Source organism: Primulina eburnea, chromosome 13, assembly GCF_022965805.1.
Source record: "Primulina eburnea isolate SZY01 chromosome 13, ASM2296580v1, whole genome shotgun sequence".
In the NCBI taxonomy this organism is placed as follows: Eukaryota; Viridiplantae; Streptophyta; class Magnoliopsida; order Lamiales; family Gesneriaceae; genus Primulina; species Primulina eburnea.
In genome coordinates, this window is record NC_133113.1 from 6,248,387 (window position 1) to 6,266,453 (window position 18,067).

An 18,067-nucleotide genomic window follows, 5' to 3' on the forward strand; every position below is an offset into this window, starting at 1 on the left:
TTTCTCAACTCTAGATTTATGGGTCTGAAATTTTTATTCCGATTGGGGCAGTGTTCTTCGTTATTTCAGTGGTATTGCACATAGCAAGCAAATTTAATTTTAATGTTTGCTTTCACTATGAGTTTGGTGTCCTTTAATAATCAATTGTCTATAGTTTGTAATTTGTATTGCTTGTTTTGGTGCCTAGACGATGTAAGAAATAGGTTTCCTGTATTAGATTCGTATATGATAGTAAAATAGTATTAAAAGTTTACGTTTTTTCTAGGATAAAAATATAATTTGTTAAGCATATACCCCATTTATTTGTAGAGCATAACAAAATCAAACAGTTAAAAAATAAAAATGTGTTGCATACATAAAATAATTAACATTTATGTATTACATGCCGCATGCAACGTGTGTGCAAGGATGGATAGTTATATATTAAGTATATTAATGTTACTTTCAATTAATGTATTTTAATTTTTGTAAATTATAAATACAAAACAAAACATAAGTAATTGAGAGGGAGAAGTTTTGGTTGACACACAGTGTGATCTCAGTAATGTCAGATGAGGAAGAAACGGAATCCCAGCTCAGTGATGACCAGAAAATTGAGATTGCTAAATGGTTTCTCCTCAATTCTCCCGCCGGAGAAATCCAATACGTAGCCAAGGGTATGCTTACGTATATACATCCAACATTTGGTATTTCTGCTTTATTTTATTATCATGTTGAATGTGCAGATATTCAGGCAGTTTTGAAGAACGAGAGATTGTATAGTAAGGCGGCGGCGGAGGCATTTCCACTGTACAACAAAGCTCACATGATTTGCCTCGAATTTCCAGACAGAAGCGGTGAGGTAAAGTGAATGCCGTCACAACTTTTCTCTCGTTAATTTCTATGAACTTGAGTTAATTTTGAAGAATTTCTGCGGTAATTAAGGTGTGGTGAATGAGTTGATTTCGTTTGCTGAACTTAGATGTTCTTGTTTTGCATGCTGACAGAATAAAATTTTTTGCTCGAAGTAGAATCAATCAAATGTGCTTTATATGTTACAATGTGCTGATAGAAGGTGAAATTAAATGTGTGTATTGGGTTCAGTAAATTTATGTGGTTTCGTAGAGCATTGAGGACTATTTCTGTAAAATTCCATCCACCATAGTGGTGGTGAAGATTTCGTATTGGTTATGAATAAAGCGGATTATTAATGTAGTTCACTTCAGTAAGATGGTGCTTGCAGTATTTGGGATGGTTTATAGTATCATTGCATGGAAATAGATAGTCCTGATGGAAATAGATAGGAATCAGGACATGGGCTTTCAATAATGATGGCTTGTCATATATATAAATAAAAAATGGTGGAAAGTAGTGGTATAAGTTTTTTTATGAACGAATTGCTCCTCTCCATCATGTTTTGGGGGTGGTTCAATATTCTGGAAGGAGTTACCTATCCAGAAGCAAGCTTCTCAAGAATTTATACAGATGTTAAGAGTTATTGTAGCTTCTTAACAGAGTATGAGAGTAGTTTTATACTGTGAAACGCGTCAATTGTGCTTGAAATAAATTGAATTTGTTATGGTGCAAATTCGATGCGGTCAGCTAATGTTATTTCTTTAATCTCGGTTGCCTTCTCTTTAATGTTTGTAGGTACTTCTGACATCATTTAGCGAGATCGATGAAAATGAATATCTTGATCCTAGGACTGCTCAGGTTGCAATAGTTGATCACGTGAAACAGGTGAGTTGGGTTTTCGTTATTAATTTCTTATCACTTGCAGAATTTTTATTATTTTGGATTTTTTACCAAGCTTTTAAATGTTCTCTTTTTTGTTATAGACCGTTAGATCAGGCATTCAGCCTCTTTAGCATCATGCATATGAAACTAATTTTTGGCATGGAGGGGTTTTGCTCTATCTTTTGTTATAGGTTTGAAGATGAACTCCAGTTTTTAACCTTTGTGACAAAAAAGTAAATAAGTAATGAAAAACTACATATTGCCTAACTAAATGATTTGCACTTTGGTTCAACTAGGTTCATGAGTTATGTGTTGATGTTTTGACATACTCGGGTGTTGGGTATAAATCTTCTTGCATTATAGGGTGATGACATGTTGAGCTATGAGTCTGGAGGAAGAAAGATGCATCTGAAAATACCCCTATGGAGCAGGGATGATTGGGATGTGGAAACATCTTGTGTCCTGGAAAATTGATAGCAATAGCTTTTGCCAGTTATTAACATGCTTGCTAACCATCATAGACTTGGTTTAAACTAATCTCCATTGTGAAATAAATCAAGCTTAAATGCATGTTACTTAATAGAAATCTAGGGCATTTAAATATGCTGACTGTTCTGAAATTTTTTAATGATATAACTCATGTTGATTCAGGTTTGTGAAGATACACGACCTGCGAATGATAAAGAGCTTCCTTCGCCATATATTGAGGAATATCGGTAATGCTTTAGGATTTAGTGTTAAAATTGCTTTCTACTGCAGATAGCAAAATTTTGCAAATGAAGGTTAATATGACTGAATTGAAAATGAAATGTAATTCCTAAACGTACATATATTTAGTTTTTGGGTTAGATAGTTGGAAGGTTGATCTAGCAAGTAAAGCACTGTGAGCTGGCTGGTCAATATTTTTGAAAAGATACCCACACACTTAGGCTGTCACTTTTGTTTGGTGACTTTGGTCCAGAGGTATGGCCACAACAAATCAGCACACAGATCTTTCCAGCCTGAAACCTACTAAATGTTAAAGCTTCTGATGGTTAATAACAATTGAATCTAAACATGTTGAAAAAAATCATTTATATGACATGTTTGTTCAAGCTTAAAGTGTAGTAAGAATGTTATGGTTGGTGTAGCGCTCTTACCCGAACAACTACTAAACAGACTAATAAGTATGCAAAATTTAAATTTGATAACAATTTAACATCGGAAACCAAATAACTTAAACTTCTTACAACACAAACAAAAACACAACAATTACCTCAGTTTTCAACGTTAATACAACTATATCAAAAACATAATCCTGCACAAGAATACGAGAAACCAAATAAAACCTACACTGGATCACCACCGAAAACCCAACTTCTCTAGCCACTCCCCTGGTCGTCCGAACCGCCCAACCTAAGACCTGTCCCGTGGAATGGGGTGCCCAAGATGAAAACGACGTGTGCGACAATCACCCGATACGAGAATGTACGAGTATACAAATTGATATGATGCACGTGAAATGCAATATACTCGGATATCAAGGGTCAAGTAAAAAATCTCATGCTCAATCTAGAGGCGCATGAGTGTGTAGTATTTGATCTACCCTAGTCATGTTTTGGCTCTTACACTCATCATCAAGACGTGGACCTACAATGTCCAAGTTCATCAGAGCCCGTGGGTCACGTCAGACACTGTAGCTCTCGATGCCCAACCGTCCACAATACAAAACAGGTCTGAGCGGTCCTAACAAACGAGGTATATCTCAAAAGATATCAGGCCCAACGTGATATGTAATGCATAGTATCATAGTTGTCAAAGGTGCGCCTCAGGCGCTAGGCGGAGCTTCAGCGCCTTAGTTGGCAACCGGGCGACGTGCATGGCTGGGCGAGCGCCTTTAGCGCCTTGAAACCACCTTTCTTCAGGCGTTGGGCGTTCCAGGCGAATTGCCTCTTTGCAGCAGCCTGTGCGCATCGCATAAGCAGGCTTCTCCTTTATTTTTTAATGACCCAAAGCCCAACTAAATAAACCCATAACTAATTTCAGCCCATAAGTAATTTATTTTAAAAAATAGCCTAGTTTTGTCGATACGTATTCTGCCGATTGAAGCTTCTGCGCACTCTGCCGATTGAAGATTGAAGATTCTGCGCACCATGGCTTCTCATCCTCAATCAGAAAACACACAACCAGAACAATAATATATAATACATTCTCTCTATATTATCGCCTCGTGGCTAGGCGATCGCCTTTTGTCGCCTAGGCGTTCGGGCGCTAGGCAGTGGCTCGTCGCCTTGACGTCGCCTAGCGCCTTGACAACTATGCATAGTATGCTAAAACAATAAAACATGTATCATGTAACAGATAAATATGCAGCATAGAAGGGTGTATACTATGTTTTGATATCTGAGTCAGTGCATCAATACCTCACTAAAACAATCTGACAGAAAGTTTACTCTTCTGAACCTAGACAATACTAATATAATGAAATCACTATCAAGTGAGATCCTGAATTACCAAACATGCTTCAAAGTTCTTCTTAGTGATCCTTAAATCACTATTTAAAGATTTTGGATTATACTTGCGTCCGTCGTCAGCCCGTTGATGATGTCGATCTGTGTGTCTCGGTTCACTGACACTAGCTCCGAAGCTTTCCGACACTAAAATACACTAGAAGCCGGTTAAAAAACCTAAGGTATAGGGCTAGAACTCAAGAGAGAGTAGTCGAGCTTCCATTTATAGGCTGCATCCGAACTAGTTCAGAAGATCCGAAATCAATCTTATCTGTCACGTGTTATATTCTCATTCATCTAGTTGGATTTATCGGGATCATGTAATCTGAAGTAGATTGGTGGACCATTTTAAATTTGGTGGATCCCAACTGGTTGATTCCGAATTATCAATTCCTTAATAATACTTAATTAACAAATTTTTAATCATATTTTAATTAGTAATTCATTCAAAATAAGGATTCGAGTAATTACAGTTGGTTTATTTCTTTTCCCAACCTTGGTTTCCTTTATGTTTGAAATAATTCTGCATCCTAGGAGTAAATTTTCCGCTCATTTGGTTTCTCTTGCAATTGTTGAACTCTTTCTTGGTAGGTGTGCTTTGGATGCAGAAATTAGCAAGTATGTTAGTGAAGCATACCCAAAAGGAATTTGTTCTGTATATTGTACTGATGGCAAAGCTGTGGAAGAACAGGGCTTGGATTTTGAACTTGTTGTGGTAATTTCTGCAGCTAGACACAGCCCTCAGAATTTCTGGTATGCTTGAAGTCTGTCGAAAGTCCAGAACCATTGTCTTATTTCTGTGGTTTTAGTTCATCATCACGTGCTTGATGTTTGTGTTTTCAGAAGGAAACTTTAAAAAGTTATACTTGATATATATATCTTCTAATTAAACAATTTATATTTTGTTTCCGTTGTCATAATCTAAGCAGCATTTCAGTAGTAATATTTTAAAGTCTATTGATTTTGAAAAACTAAAAGCATGCTTACCGAGAAGAAGTATGCATAAAATGTAGCCGAGATATCGATGCTCATCATAATTCAGAAAAGATCGGTTTAGACTTATAATGAAGAAGTTATGATAGAAGTGAAAGCAAACTGATCATATGTTATTTATCCATGGAACAGAGAATGGACGGAATCTATTCTTGTTATGTATGCAAACAACATAGTGATCATATGTTATTTATCCGAAGAACAGATAAGGGACAGAATCTATTCTTGTTGTGTATGCAAACAACATAGTGATTACGGGATATCATGGAATGCGAATCAAGAGGCTAAAGAAAGTACTCCAAGCATAAGTCGAAGTCCAGAACTAAATGTCTTCAAACATTTCTGGGAATTGATATTATGAGAAGTTTCAGATGAATTTAGATCGCACAAAGGAAGTGTAGTTGACATGGAATGAGGAAGTTTGGTTGTAGTGTGCCAGTGACTGGAATTAAATTGAAAAAAAAAGTCTAGGAATTGGTATACATGTTACTCACAAGACCACATAGTTACAATCATTGTCAGTCAATTAATGTATGCTCCAATAAAAGATGTCAGGAAGTCGTACAAATTGAGGGGTATAATAGGTAATGTTCAGTAAGTGGCCTCTAGTTCGAAAGAACAGTAGGTGAGTTACTCGAGTATAGTGTTATATATGTGGATGCAGTTTGGATGCTAGAGCTGTGGAACAGTTCTACAACCAGTTACTATCCAAAGTCTGGAGAATGTGGCTACTTAAAGAAGGGAGAAACAATCTGTAGTTCCAGGAATCAGTGTTGAGATTGGATACTGAGGGATAGCTCGAGGAGCATTGAAACTCATATGGCTGTAAATCTTGATGAAAGACATACACGAAACTTCTACATCTCCTGTGAAATTGCTCAATGGCATCAAGTTAATCATTAGAATTGCAAGAAATTAAATTCAACATGATGCGATTAATAATCTATTTCCTGGTATCATATCCCTGCCAAATCATGACTGTTGATGTTCTAACTTAGGCCTCACCAATCCTGGATTAGGTGGATTTTTGGACAAGTAAGGAATGATTGATATGATATGTATTCAACAACTTAATGGAGATGTAGTAAACAAGAAAGAAATTTCGATATCAGTGGGATTGACATAAATCTAGAGAAATCACGAATTGCTTGGACTAAGATTTGTCAAACATCCTCCTCTTTCTACCTCAATATGTTTTTCTTAATTTGTCCCCCTTTATTTGATAGAACAACGTTGTAACATTACGTGAGAAGGAAGACTGTTTCTCCTCTATAAGCGATCACATGGGAGCACAACCCTTAAGAGTTCCTGTTTCTTGAGAGGATTTTTCTTACATAACCATGTCTGCTGTCCTTTTTAGCAATGGAAGTTGGCGGTCAACGTGGAAAATTGAATTTAAGGACGAGCCACAAATTGTGGAAGTGAGAGGTATATTGCAGGTAGTTTTGTCATGTTATTTATTGATGTTCTTGTAAAATCTGTTTTGTGCACGTTGTTTCCACCATATTTTTTACTTGGCTAAAAAGAAAAAAAAAATAAAGGAGTGTATATCTCTTGCATCGCCTAGGTGGGGGCCCACTACTTTGAAGAGGGAAATGTCCAATTAGATACAAAGCACGAATGCAAGGATTCCACAATATTTCAGGTAATGCTTACATTGTAATTGTACTGGCCTTCTCTGTTAGGTTGGGTTGGTTTAAGTACCTACAGCTGTGTCATGTACTTTGGAGCCTCGGTTCATAGTATGTCATTTTGGTTCATTCACATAGGTGTGGCTGGCAATTATAGTTTGGATGATTGCATTATTGGTATGGACAGTAACTTAGACAGTTTGGATGAGCAAGTGCCAAAAGCTCTAGGTTTCGTGGAATCAATTTTTTATGATTTTGCAGTAGTTTTTTATTAGTGGTGAGTCCAAAGCAAGGTCTTGATCATGAGGTCGATGTCATTGTTTAATTTGTTATTTTCTTTAAATTTCATGACGTGAAATGGTTTTTTGAAGTAGTACAAAAGATTTTCGTAACAGTATTTTTTTTTTACTTACCTCTGATATGCGAGTCAAAATACGCTCATAATATACTTTATGGTACAGTTTGGGCCCCCTTTTGGTTTCAATCTTAGCAGAGGATTTCACAGTGGTCAGGAATTAGTATATAAAAATCTATTTTGATTTTATATGCATCAATATCTTGGAAGGTGAGGAGGAAATGAGTCATATGAGGAGACTTTGTTTTCTTAATTTAATGCCTATGGTTTTGCAGGATATAACAATAGGCTAACAAGATGTGTAATTTTGCAGTCACCTGATGATTGTACAGTTTCCTTGACTAACATTATTCGTCACCATGAAACAGAGTATATGAATTCCCTCCAGGTAACCTCTTTCATTTTGAATAAAATCATTTGTGTTCGAAATTCTCCTGCTGATGTGATTTTATGGGCAGATGTCTTATTCAAACTTGTCAGACGCCACTTTTAAGGTACACTTACATCATGATTGCATCTCCCTTGTAGAATTAGGAACAAAAGTTCTCTAAAATTTATCAAACATAGTGATAAATTAACTTCTTTTCTTTACATGCATGCACAGAGGAGTGTTGAACCCAAGGCCTAGAACATGGTGAAAATTACACGAGCTTTAGATGCTAATGTGATTAGAAATGAGTTTGCTAATACAAATTTTTTCCTCAAGCAAAGTTTAGACTCTGATAGTTCAACCCCATTATTTTTCATTTCTCTAGCTCATCATCTATTGAAGACTGTATGTGTGTGAATTATTACTGTTTGCTCCCAGTAAATTAATTTTGCTAGTAATAGTCAGTGTTATGTCAGATAATTGTGATGAGCAATGACGGACCCAATGGTGGAGATCATTCTCCCCTATTGAAAGGAAATTAATTTTTATGTGCAATTTTTAAATAATGTAAGTCTTTGGCTCCTAAAGTCATTGAAATCCAACCCAAATACTCGGTCAGCTCCTCTATCATCGAGTTTATTATCAACAATTCCCATATTTTGGATTCATTTCTTAGTTTTTTGGAAAAAATCATGTGGACAAATATCGACTTCATACAGAACTGAAGCTTTTTTGTACTGCTCCAATGTTGTGTAGGACCTTCGGAGAAAGCTTCCAGTGACGCGTACGCTTTTTCCATGGCATAACACCTTGCAGTTCAGCCTGACTAGAGATATGCAGAAGAGCTTGGGATTGGAAGGTAGTAAATGATTCTACAAGGTGATGAATGTGTATTATCTTCAAAATTTTCCTGTGTATCGTGTCCGATTTTTCCTCCCTTTTTGCCATTTTGTAATATACCTCCTTACAACATATATACATACCGCTTAGTTTCTTGTCGAATGTCTTGTGTTGATCGTTTGATCGTTTCATTCGTTCACTCGTTCTTTGATAAGGTATTTTGTTAAAGTTGAACGAGTTTACAGAGGTTGAAATATTGTAGATTCTATATTTGTCATGCACTTGTTGATATAATAAACCTTATTGTTTCGTAAAATCACATTATTTGAAATTCACATCAGAAAAAACTTATGCTTCGACAAAGTTGTAATCACATTTTTAATAAAATATTACATGATTTTTTTTATTTGACTGTTTGAAAATGAATCTGCACAATAAATTGTAGTTGTAAAAGCTATTCAAATGTTTTGAACTGGCAGGTCTATTTAATTTTTTTCCTCAAATTAAATTAATCGTTAATTTTGCATGCTTTTATACTTGTTTTATTTTATTATCATGATAAATTGGAATCTTTTCCACATTATAGGGGCAAGTTCGCCTATTAAAATAAATGATTAAAAGAATAATTTAATTTTGAACCTCGGAAAATCTTGTGTCATTATTCACTTTACACTTAAAATGCTGCACTTAGTTTTGCAGATCTCTTTCCTCGCACTCTACAAACTCTTTCAAATAGAGTTGTATTTTTTTAAAAAAATTTGAGTTATTGCAACTTTATTTTTTAAAATACTTTAAGACTTCATGTGGTACAGTTTATAATAATTGCTTTCATCCTACCACCTACCGCACAAAATTTTACGCGCAAACACAAATGAAATATAAATGGAAGTTGAAGGAATTCTTACTGAAGTTAAATTTTATATATATTAATTGTTTTTTTTCAATTTTTAACAATCCATTTTCCTTAATAATTGAAATTTACACACACACACACACCACATACAAACACAATGAAATGAATTTCAGTATGGGATACGTGACAAAAAAGTTCTCTGTGCATCTACACGACAAGGACAGATACTCGACCTGGATCCATCTGCTTGGATCCTTGGTTAACACCGACCACAGTAATTAATTAATTTTTTAGTAAAATTTGAACCTAATTGAGTTTAAATCTCTTCCACATAAAATAATAAGAAACTATACTAGCAATCATGAAACATCATGCAGTTCGCATTCTCAATTATGCCTGAGCATTCATGTTTCTCCAGTTCTTTCTAACTTCGATAATGGGAGAATCAGACAAAAAACATATTTTAGAACCAAGAAACAAATATACACATTCAACTGCAAAATGGGAACTTTTTTGCGATTTTTCCCATCTCTTCAAAGCTATGGACGCCGCTGCAATATGAGCTTTTCACCCCAAAAATGACCAGTGTGCGTTTTCGCGTTTCTTGAGATGCGTTGAACTTTAACCAATTAAATATGTACCTTTCGATCTGCGCATTTGCAGAATCGATTTTATGCAGTTTTAAGCAGCGCTCTTGACCAACTCGTACTTCTCGTGCACCCAAGGGAGAGGGAAGGAGCAAATTCAACAAGTATGATTTGAACATCGAGCTAGGAAGAACTTCGTCGTTCTGTAATTTTCAGGGCTGCATATGTACAAAGTTTTTGGTTAACTTTTTGAAAGGGAGCTACAAGCTGATGGCGGGTAATGGATCTAACAAGCCTTCCGACAAGCCTTTCACTGAGTTGTCCCCTTCCTGTCACAAATAATAAAATGATGTGAGACTGGACAAATACGTCTGCCACATCTGTATCTTTATACCGAAAATATAAGGGTGGACTTGTGAATGACAACATAAATAAAAGGGTGCATTTTCCAGATTCATGGGAAGACAACAAATAGGCTACACCTTGCCAATAACTTGAGTGAATTGGATATACATGCAGCTCTATTGGCCCCCAAATGATATCGCAGGAAAAAGAGGCACGGTCGATAAAAAAGATAAAAAGAGAGAAGATCAACGGTAACCATAAAAATAGTACTGAATCAAACAATTTAACCACATGTTAATTATAGAATTTGAAATTGTATTTGAGCTTGATTTAAATTTTAGAGGGATGGAACTCATCTGAACTTAATCGGACCAAACAAGTGTAAAGCTCAAGCCAAGATTCAAATACCAAGAAAATATAAAGGGCGTGCAGAGATGAATAATTATGGCAAGGAACTATATTCTAACAAGAGTTTGAAGATCAACCTTGACCGCAAAATGTTACGACATGAGAATGGAAAAAATAAGAAAACTTACTCTTGTATCAGTAGACTTTTTTTGGCTTGAAATATCTTCATATGCACTATTAGAACAAAGAACTTTTGCTCCACATCCAGGAGCACCTAACATGCCCACAGCTTCTTCGTCAACCAATACAATTTCTGTATTTTCTTTTCCAGATTTTGCATCTGGAACCTGTAAAATAAAAAAACAATCATTTGAAGGGAGACCCCCCTTGTGTACATCCAATGAAAAAAGGTAAGCAACTCCAGAAAGCCCATAACAAGACTTCATGCAGGGACGTATATAAGCTCAGTAGCAACTTTCGATAAACTCTGCTTTATTGGAAATAAGGGTTGTCATTTTGTAAAATAAGCCTGGAAATGTGATACTCAGAACATATATCTATATATAAGACCATATCAGCATTAAATCACAGCATCAAGCAGATCAAGGGTTAGCAACAGCAGGAGTTTACGGTCCATGTTTCCGGTATACATTAACATGGCCTTGGGTCGAACGGAAGCGACTGCTATAACAAAAATAAATCCAGCATACCTCAAACATAGCTTCAGTAAGAATATATTCTAATATGGTTCTCAAACCACGTGCACCAGTGCCTTTCGATATTGCTTTTTTTGCAATCAAGCTCAGAGCTTTTTCTGTGAAACGTAAATGGGCCTGCAAGTATTCAATAACCAGTGAAAATATATAAGAGCATTCCATAGTCGATATAGAATAATGCTCCAGAAGGATAAGTAGAATAATATCATCTGAATTATATAGATAATGAACTTACGTTGTTCATGTCAAACATCCTCTTGTATTGCTTACATAGAGCATTTTTAGGCTTGGTAAGCACCTAGAGAACCAATTAATATCAGAAAAACATAAATACATAAGGTGTGAATAGTCAATACAACTTCAGAGAATAAAAAGTTTGAACGTTCGGAGAACAGGGGAACATGAGAAAAAAACCCTGGCCTCCTCGCTGGCTTAAGTTTCTTGTATTAGTTTTTTTCTTTTTTGGCCCTAGGATGACAGAAATTATATAACATTACACCTTCAGTAACTAAGATTTTGGGTTAGAGTTTAAATAAATGACAGTGAAGTAAAAATTAAAAATCTTGTGAAACATATTTAAGAAAACGTCGGTTTACAATATAAATAGAAAACAGAACTAAAGGTTAGAGAAGCTTACTAAAATAGATTTGGAGAGAAATGGAAAGTTTCTAATAAAACTACTCAAGAAAACTACAATCAATACATGGGAGGAGCTGGGAAATTATTTTAGAGCTTCAGGGAATAGACCAGTGAGATGGTGGGAGTGGGGGAGGTAGAATTTAAAAAAAGGCATTGAAAGATCCAAGCCAGCGAAAAAATCCACACAGGACCTGGACTGATCCACGACAAAAATAATTTATTTCAGAGTTATGTTCGCGCCAACATTCATAAATTAGAAATGAATGACTCCGAGAAGCTGACAGTCTTCAATCTTATAACCTAATTTTTTAACAAAGCAGTGTGGAAAATAAGCTAGGTATTCCTGCTCTTTCCATTTCACCTCTTTAGTTTACAGCTTGGATTTCATTTTATTTTAATATAAATACAGCTTCAGATTCTCCAATACAGCTACTTAGGCAGAAGTGTACGTCTTTTTGCGAAATGACAAAAATAGGTCAGACGAAAGGTTCAAGGGAAACAATATGCACACTTGTACAAGTTGCTTTTCATCCAAAGCTGATAAGCTCACTACAACAGGAAACCTCCCCACAAATTCAGGTATAAGACCATATGCAGCCAGATCACCACTATCTACCTGCAATAAGTGCAATCTCCAGTATAATCTCAGGCTGATAGAAATTAAAAGAGGTGAGAAAATATTTTGAAAATTATGAAATTTTAACAGGAACCAAAATGTTCACATTGACGAAGTAGAGCTTTACATTTTCCAATAGACATGAGGTTGCAGCAGTATGCAACCCACCAAGTCTCATATTAGCACGAACAGGTGCTCCAAAACCAATAGAAGAATCTTGTCGTCTGGTGCAAAAACAGTACATGGATGCAAAACTCAACGTATGACATTCAATCACAAGTTTAGAACAAACAGAACTACCTCTCAGAAATGGTCTTTTCAAGACCAACAAAAGCTCCACCGCATATAAAGAGGATATCTTTTGTGTCTATCTGTGGCAGTGATACAGAGAGTTAGCTTTAGAAATAAATACTCAGTTGAAAAATGAGCATAAGGCTCTATCCATAGTTTAACCTCTTACAAGACATAGAAGGGCAATTTGTTGAAAATTGAAATAACACTCAGTTGAAAAATGAGCATCCGACTGTATTCATTAATTTTGACCTCTCTCATTCACATATAAAAAAATTACAGTAGCATTCACAGATCACTAAATCTTTATCTGCAAATGCAATTCATTTGTAGCTTGAAAAGGAAAAATGGAAATGCATGCCAGTTGACCCTTTCTACAAAAAGTACGAAATGTTTTTATATGTCTAAAGACTTGGAGGTCAATGAGGGTACTTAAATTGTTTAGTATGAATGCAAGGGCCAATTTATCTGCTAACAAGTCTACATTTATAAATCAATGAGTCGAACTTAGTTCTGTGTCTTCAACTCAGTGACTAAAATATTATTTCTTATTCCATTACCATCTTTAGAAAGAGCTGAAAAAGGAACCATAGGCATAGCGATGAAATTTCACTACTCTGTGATACCTGAATGCTGTCACCATGAGAATTCTTCGGCGATCTATGGTCGGGAACACTTACAATCTAGAAACAAAAAGAAATCATCATTTTTTTTCTATCCATAAGGCAGTCATTCTGAGATAAAATCACAATAAAATAGTTGATACACAAATTACTCACAGTTCCTTCCAGCATTTTCAGCAACGCTTGCTGAACACCCTCTCCAGATACATCTCTACCTATATTTAAGCTCTCAGCCTGCACAGAGCTTCCAAAGAGAACATTTATCATGAAACAATAATACTTCTCAAATTCAACAAAATTTCTTTCTAAACATCTGGCATACCTTCTTAGTTATCTTGTCAATTTCATCAATGTACACAATTCCATGTTGAGCTGCCTCTACATCAAAATCAGCAACCTGAAAAGAATACCCAGGGAAACAATGATATTTTACTGGGGGTTTAAAGAAGGAAAGAAAAAACAGATTAAACATGCTTGAAATCAATGGACTTGAAACTAATCACAAACAAATTTAATTATACATAAAGAACAAAGAATCTAACTAGTGTACTTTTTAGTTTTACATTTTCTTTTATTTTTATTTTATTTTTGCTTTAGGTTCTTTATTTCTTAGCGCCTGTATAGGGAAGGACAAGAAAAAAGGCAGAAAAAAATCGAACAGAAAATACAATATTCAATGAGATCGGGGAAAGACAGGAAACATACAAGTAAGCCATATCCTTCACCGCTAGTAACATCCCTTTCCAAGCCTTCCCCTTCTTGGACATAAAAACAACACAACTACACTTACATTCAAGACCTTTTTTTTTTTTTGAGGTCATACTAACTCCATCATGCCATTGCTTTTTTAACTTTGGAGCAATAAGCATAAATTGACAAAATACAAAATTGTATTCAAGGATCTTAAGTTTCTAACCCATAAAGTTCAAATGAGACTCAAACTCAATAATCATACCATAAGTAATTTGTACAGTATGGATTCCACGTCTTCCCCAACATAACCAGCCTGGATAGAATAACAGTGAACAAAAAGAATAGAATTAAGCCACAGTGACTGGTTTATATCCATAGAAAAGTGATAATAGTCAGAGAAGCAAGCTTAACATGTCATACCACAGAGTTTATAACCAATACAAATTACTAAGCTATATCAAAACCTACCTGTGTTAACGTTGTGGCATCCGCAATAACAAAAGGCACACTCACAACCCGAGCTAGCACTTTTGCAAGCAATGTCTTTCCTGTTCATTCAATCAAGGAGTGATACACAATATCATAATACTTCAGCATAATTTGGTTTCACTCAGTTGCTTGGTCGATGGACTTCAATGCTTTGCATCATACCTGAGCCAGTGGGACCAATCAATAAGACATTGCTCTTCTCCAACTCAACAAAATCATTACTACAACTATCAAGTTCCTTCTCACATTCAAGGGATTCCGCAACTGCCCTGATTTTAAAGCAAAAGGATTGATCATCATCTTGTTTCAATATGAATGGATTCTTATGGTCTAGAAAAAAAGAAAAGTTTGCATATATTCAATGACCCAGTTAGGGGTGCTGGGCAACCCCCATACCCTTCCCCCTTCTTCGTGAGCTTTTTCTAAATAAATTTTTTAAATAATCAGTGCTCTGCATGTAGAATATTAGATAATTTTATAGCTCAATCATCAGCCTCTATCAAGTCAATATTATTCATTTATACATTCTACTATGTAATCATACTTGATATGGTTAATATAAGGCATGAATATAGCAGAAACCAATGGAAAAGATATTTAAAAACAGGTGATAAATGTCATGGTGTTAATAATGCAAATTTTCTACAAAGACCCCTAAGTAGGACATTATCCAAAAACTGGTGGCAAAAGTCAAAGTGGATTTAGTAATAGGAAAAATAATCAGCAATTCAAAGAAAATAAAATAAAATGGTTTTAAATTAAGTAAATTGTTTTATGTAGAGTGTTTATGTTCTCGTGATATCTTTCACCTGTCACAATACAAGAAAGGAAGTATCAAGAGATGTCTCTCTATAGGTAGGAGAATACATTGAAAAAAATTATAGTATAAAAACTGTTCATCCAAAGAGCAGCTAGCATGCCATATTTCTCTTTTACTTTTGACAACTTACTATCTTCTGTGCTCATCATTTACCATAGAAAGTAGACACAAAGATGCATCACTCACCCTGGCACTGAGGTGTGATATACTCTTTTGTAGTGGTTATACACAGCCACCGACAGCACCTGCGAAATAGTAAAACCAACTAAGGAGAAGCTTAAAGTGTTATAAGTCACTCTTGACATTTACTATGCATCAGCCAATTTCATTTAAGGAAGAATCAAAAGGTAATTTACAAAATACCGAGCCATTAAGAAAACAAAAACAGAACAATAAAACTAAAACCACAAATGGATTCTATCTAAGCTGTAGGCAACATGTTAATATGAATATCTAAATGGCTGAGCAAATAATACAAATTTAATCGTTAACATAAATTTCGCTCTTCCAATGTCAAAATGAACCTGAGAGAATAAGATAACGATCTTCACTAGTCAAAGATAATGATCTTCACTAGTCAAATGAAGTGAAAATAACTTTTTCCTAGCTAAAATCATGCAAGAAGAGTTTAACATTTGTGCAAGGAAAGTGATAGCTTTTACTAAGACAGAAGAATGAATTCCGAAATTCGTAACATTTTTTCGACTCAGCTTAGTATAATCACTAATAATCAAACAGCATCACAGTGATTAGCTGTCATTATGAAAAAGGCATCATAATTACTCAGAGGTACCACGAAACTAAAACAAGTATAATCACAAATAATCAAACATCATCACAGTGATTAGTTGTCATTATGAAAAAGGCATCATAATTACTCAGAGGTACCACGAAACTAAATCAAGTCACGTTAGAATTTCCATTCACGAGTTTTTATGTACAAACTCAAGACTCAAAACTCCCACCTTTTTTGCCCTCTCCTGCCCTATAACATACTCATTGAGCACTTTGCATATTCCTTTAGGCGTGGGTAACTCTTTCTCGACTTTCAGGGCTTCCACCTCCGCCATAAACTCGACTCCTCCTCGTCCCTCTGAACTCTTCTCCACATTACAATCACCGTCACCATTATCACTAACACTCTTCTCAGCATTTTCAGTACCACTATAAGACCTTAACTTCTCCCAAATCTTAACCCCATTCTTCCCAGATTTCCCCCCACCATTCCCAAAATTCCCTTCCATATCCCTGAAATTCTCCCTCCCACCCCTAACTCTCCCGATCTCAACAAAAGTCCCCTGCAAAGGCTCCAACTTAAACGGTCTAAAGTAAAACGCCGTCCGGCAGTTGTAACACATGTTAACGGCTTGGTAAATCCCCACCTCGCAAGCGGTGATGGAGAGGGGACGATTGGAGAAAATAACAGTCATGGGTTTGGAGCAGCGGGGGCAATCGACCTCAGCTTTAATGTGATCATAGTTGTCGGAGCTGCCGTCCCACTTGTGTCTCTCCTGGAACCCTAGTCTAGCTGACTTGTACGTGGGTTTACGCAGTGGGGTTTGGTGAAATTGGAAGAGTCGAGCAAGCTGTTGGGGTTTGACGGCGGAAGAGTGGATATATGAGAATGGACGTGAGGAGATGGCGGCGCCTAAGGCGGTAACCTGGCGGAGCTTGGACTTGGAGAACCGGAATATTGCAGACATTTTTTGGCGACAAAATTGTACATATGAAACTGCTGTGAGAGCGACTCAGCTAGACTATGATCACAATTTCGCCCGTACGAGTAAATATAATCTTTCGGATATGGAAAGAACAAATGCTCAATAAATCTTATCCCAAGAGTTAAATGTGTATTCGTTACTAGAAATGGTTTCACGAATCTTGATATTTATAATAAAAAATAATATTTTTAAAATAAAAAATAATATTTTTTCTTAGATGACCCAAATAAGAGATCTGTCTCACAAAATACGATCGTAAATTGTTTCTGCACTCTCTTGACTTGCTCAAAAATTTTTTTTGTACTCTCTTGACTCACAAGTTTTTTCTTATAAAATTCATTGCAAAACAATGAAGAATTGGAACAAATATATGATATTCCAGAATTAAATGTTTTATATCTGACATTGATGTATGTTTTTTGAGTACTTAAACAAGTATAACAAATTTTGATACTAATGACACGTCTTTTCGGATGAATATTCGGTACAAAACCTTGAAAACTTAGTATTAATATATTATATTTGCGTGTTAAATGCTTCAAATCTGACGTTGATATATGTTTTTTGAGTACTCAACATGTATGACAGATTTTGGTATTAATAACATATGTTTTTTTTGGGTAAAATTTGATACAAAACATTAAATATATAATACTAATATATGATATCTCAGTATAAATTTTTCAGATCGAGTACTAATATATGATATTTGAGCACACAAATAAGTGTAGTAAGTATTGAAATGAATACAGTTGTTTCACTTTTATCTTTTATGCAAAATCTAAAACAATTTGTTCTGTAATATCATAAATATATTTCAAATTTCCAATGTTTTGTACCGAATTTCATCCCAAAAAATAAATTATGTATCCAATGAGTGTATAACACATTTTATATATGAATTGGAATTTGCAGAAAAAGTTTTGATCTGA

General features: G+C 35.4%; 2 protein-coding genes across 2 annotated transcripts; one reads left to right on the plus strand and one right to left on the minus strand.

Moving 5' to 3' along the window:
* The first annotated feature begins 544 nt into the window (after positions 1–544).
* Positions 545–8,664, plus strand: LOC140809045 (F-actin-capping protein subunit alpha). The gene is made up of 10 exons (XM_073166506.1): positions 545–656; positions 726–841; positions 1,630–1,719; positions 2,368–2,432; positions 4,797–4,958; positions 6,559–6,637; positions 6,766–6,843; positions 7,498–7,572; positions 7,643–7,678; positions 8,311–8,664. The coding sequence occupies exons 1-10, from the start codon at positions 545–547 to the stop codon at positions 8,422–8,424; spliced, it is 927 nt and encodes a 308-aa protein (XP_073022607.1). The 3' UTR covers positions 8,425–8,664.
* Positions 8,665–9,557: 893 nt separating this feature from the next.
* Positions 9,558–17,202, minus strand: LOC140808762 (CLP protease regulatory subunit CLPX2, mitochondrial-like). The gene is made up of 15 exons (XM_073166005.1): positions 16,380–17,202; positions 15,601–15,659; positions 14,757–14,863; positions 14,574–14,653; positions 14,368–14,418; positions 13,735–13,809; positions 13,569–13,646; positions 13,416–13,472; positions 12,799–12,869; positions 12,626–12,722; positions 12,394–12,498; positions 11,479–11,541; positions 11,238–11,360; positions 10,716–10,874; positions 9,558–10,163 (listed from the first exon to the last, which is right to left on the minus strand). Exons 1-15 carry the CDS (start codon positions 17,115–17,117, stop codon positions 10,095–10,097), a joined length of 1,932 nt encoding a protein of 643 aa, XP_073022106.1. The 5' UTR covers positions 17,118–17,202; the 3' UTR covers positions 9,558–10,094.
* Between the last annotated feature and the right edge of the window lie 865 nt (positions 17,203–18,067).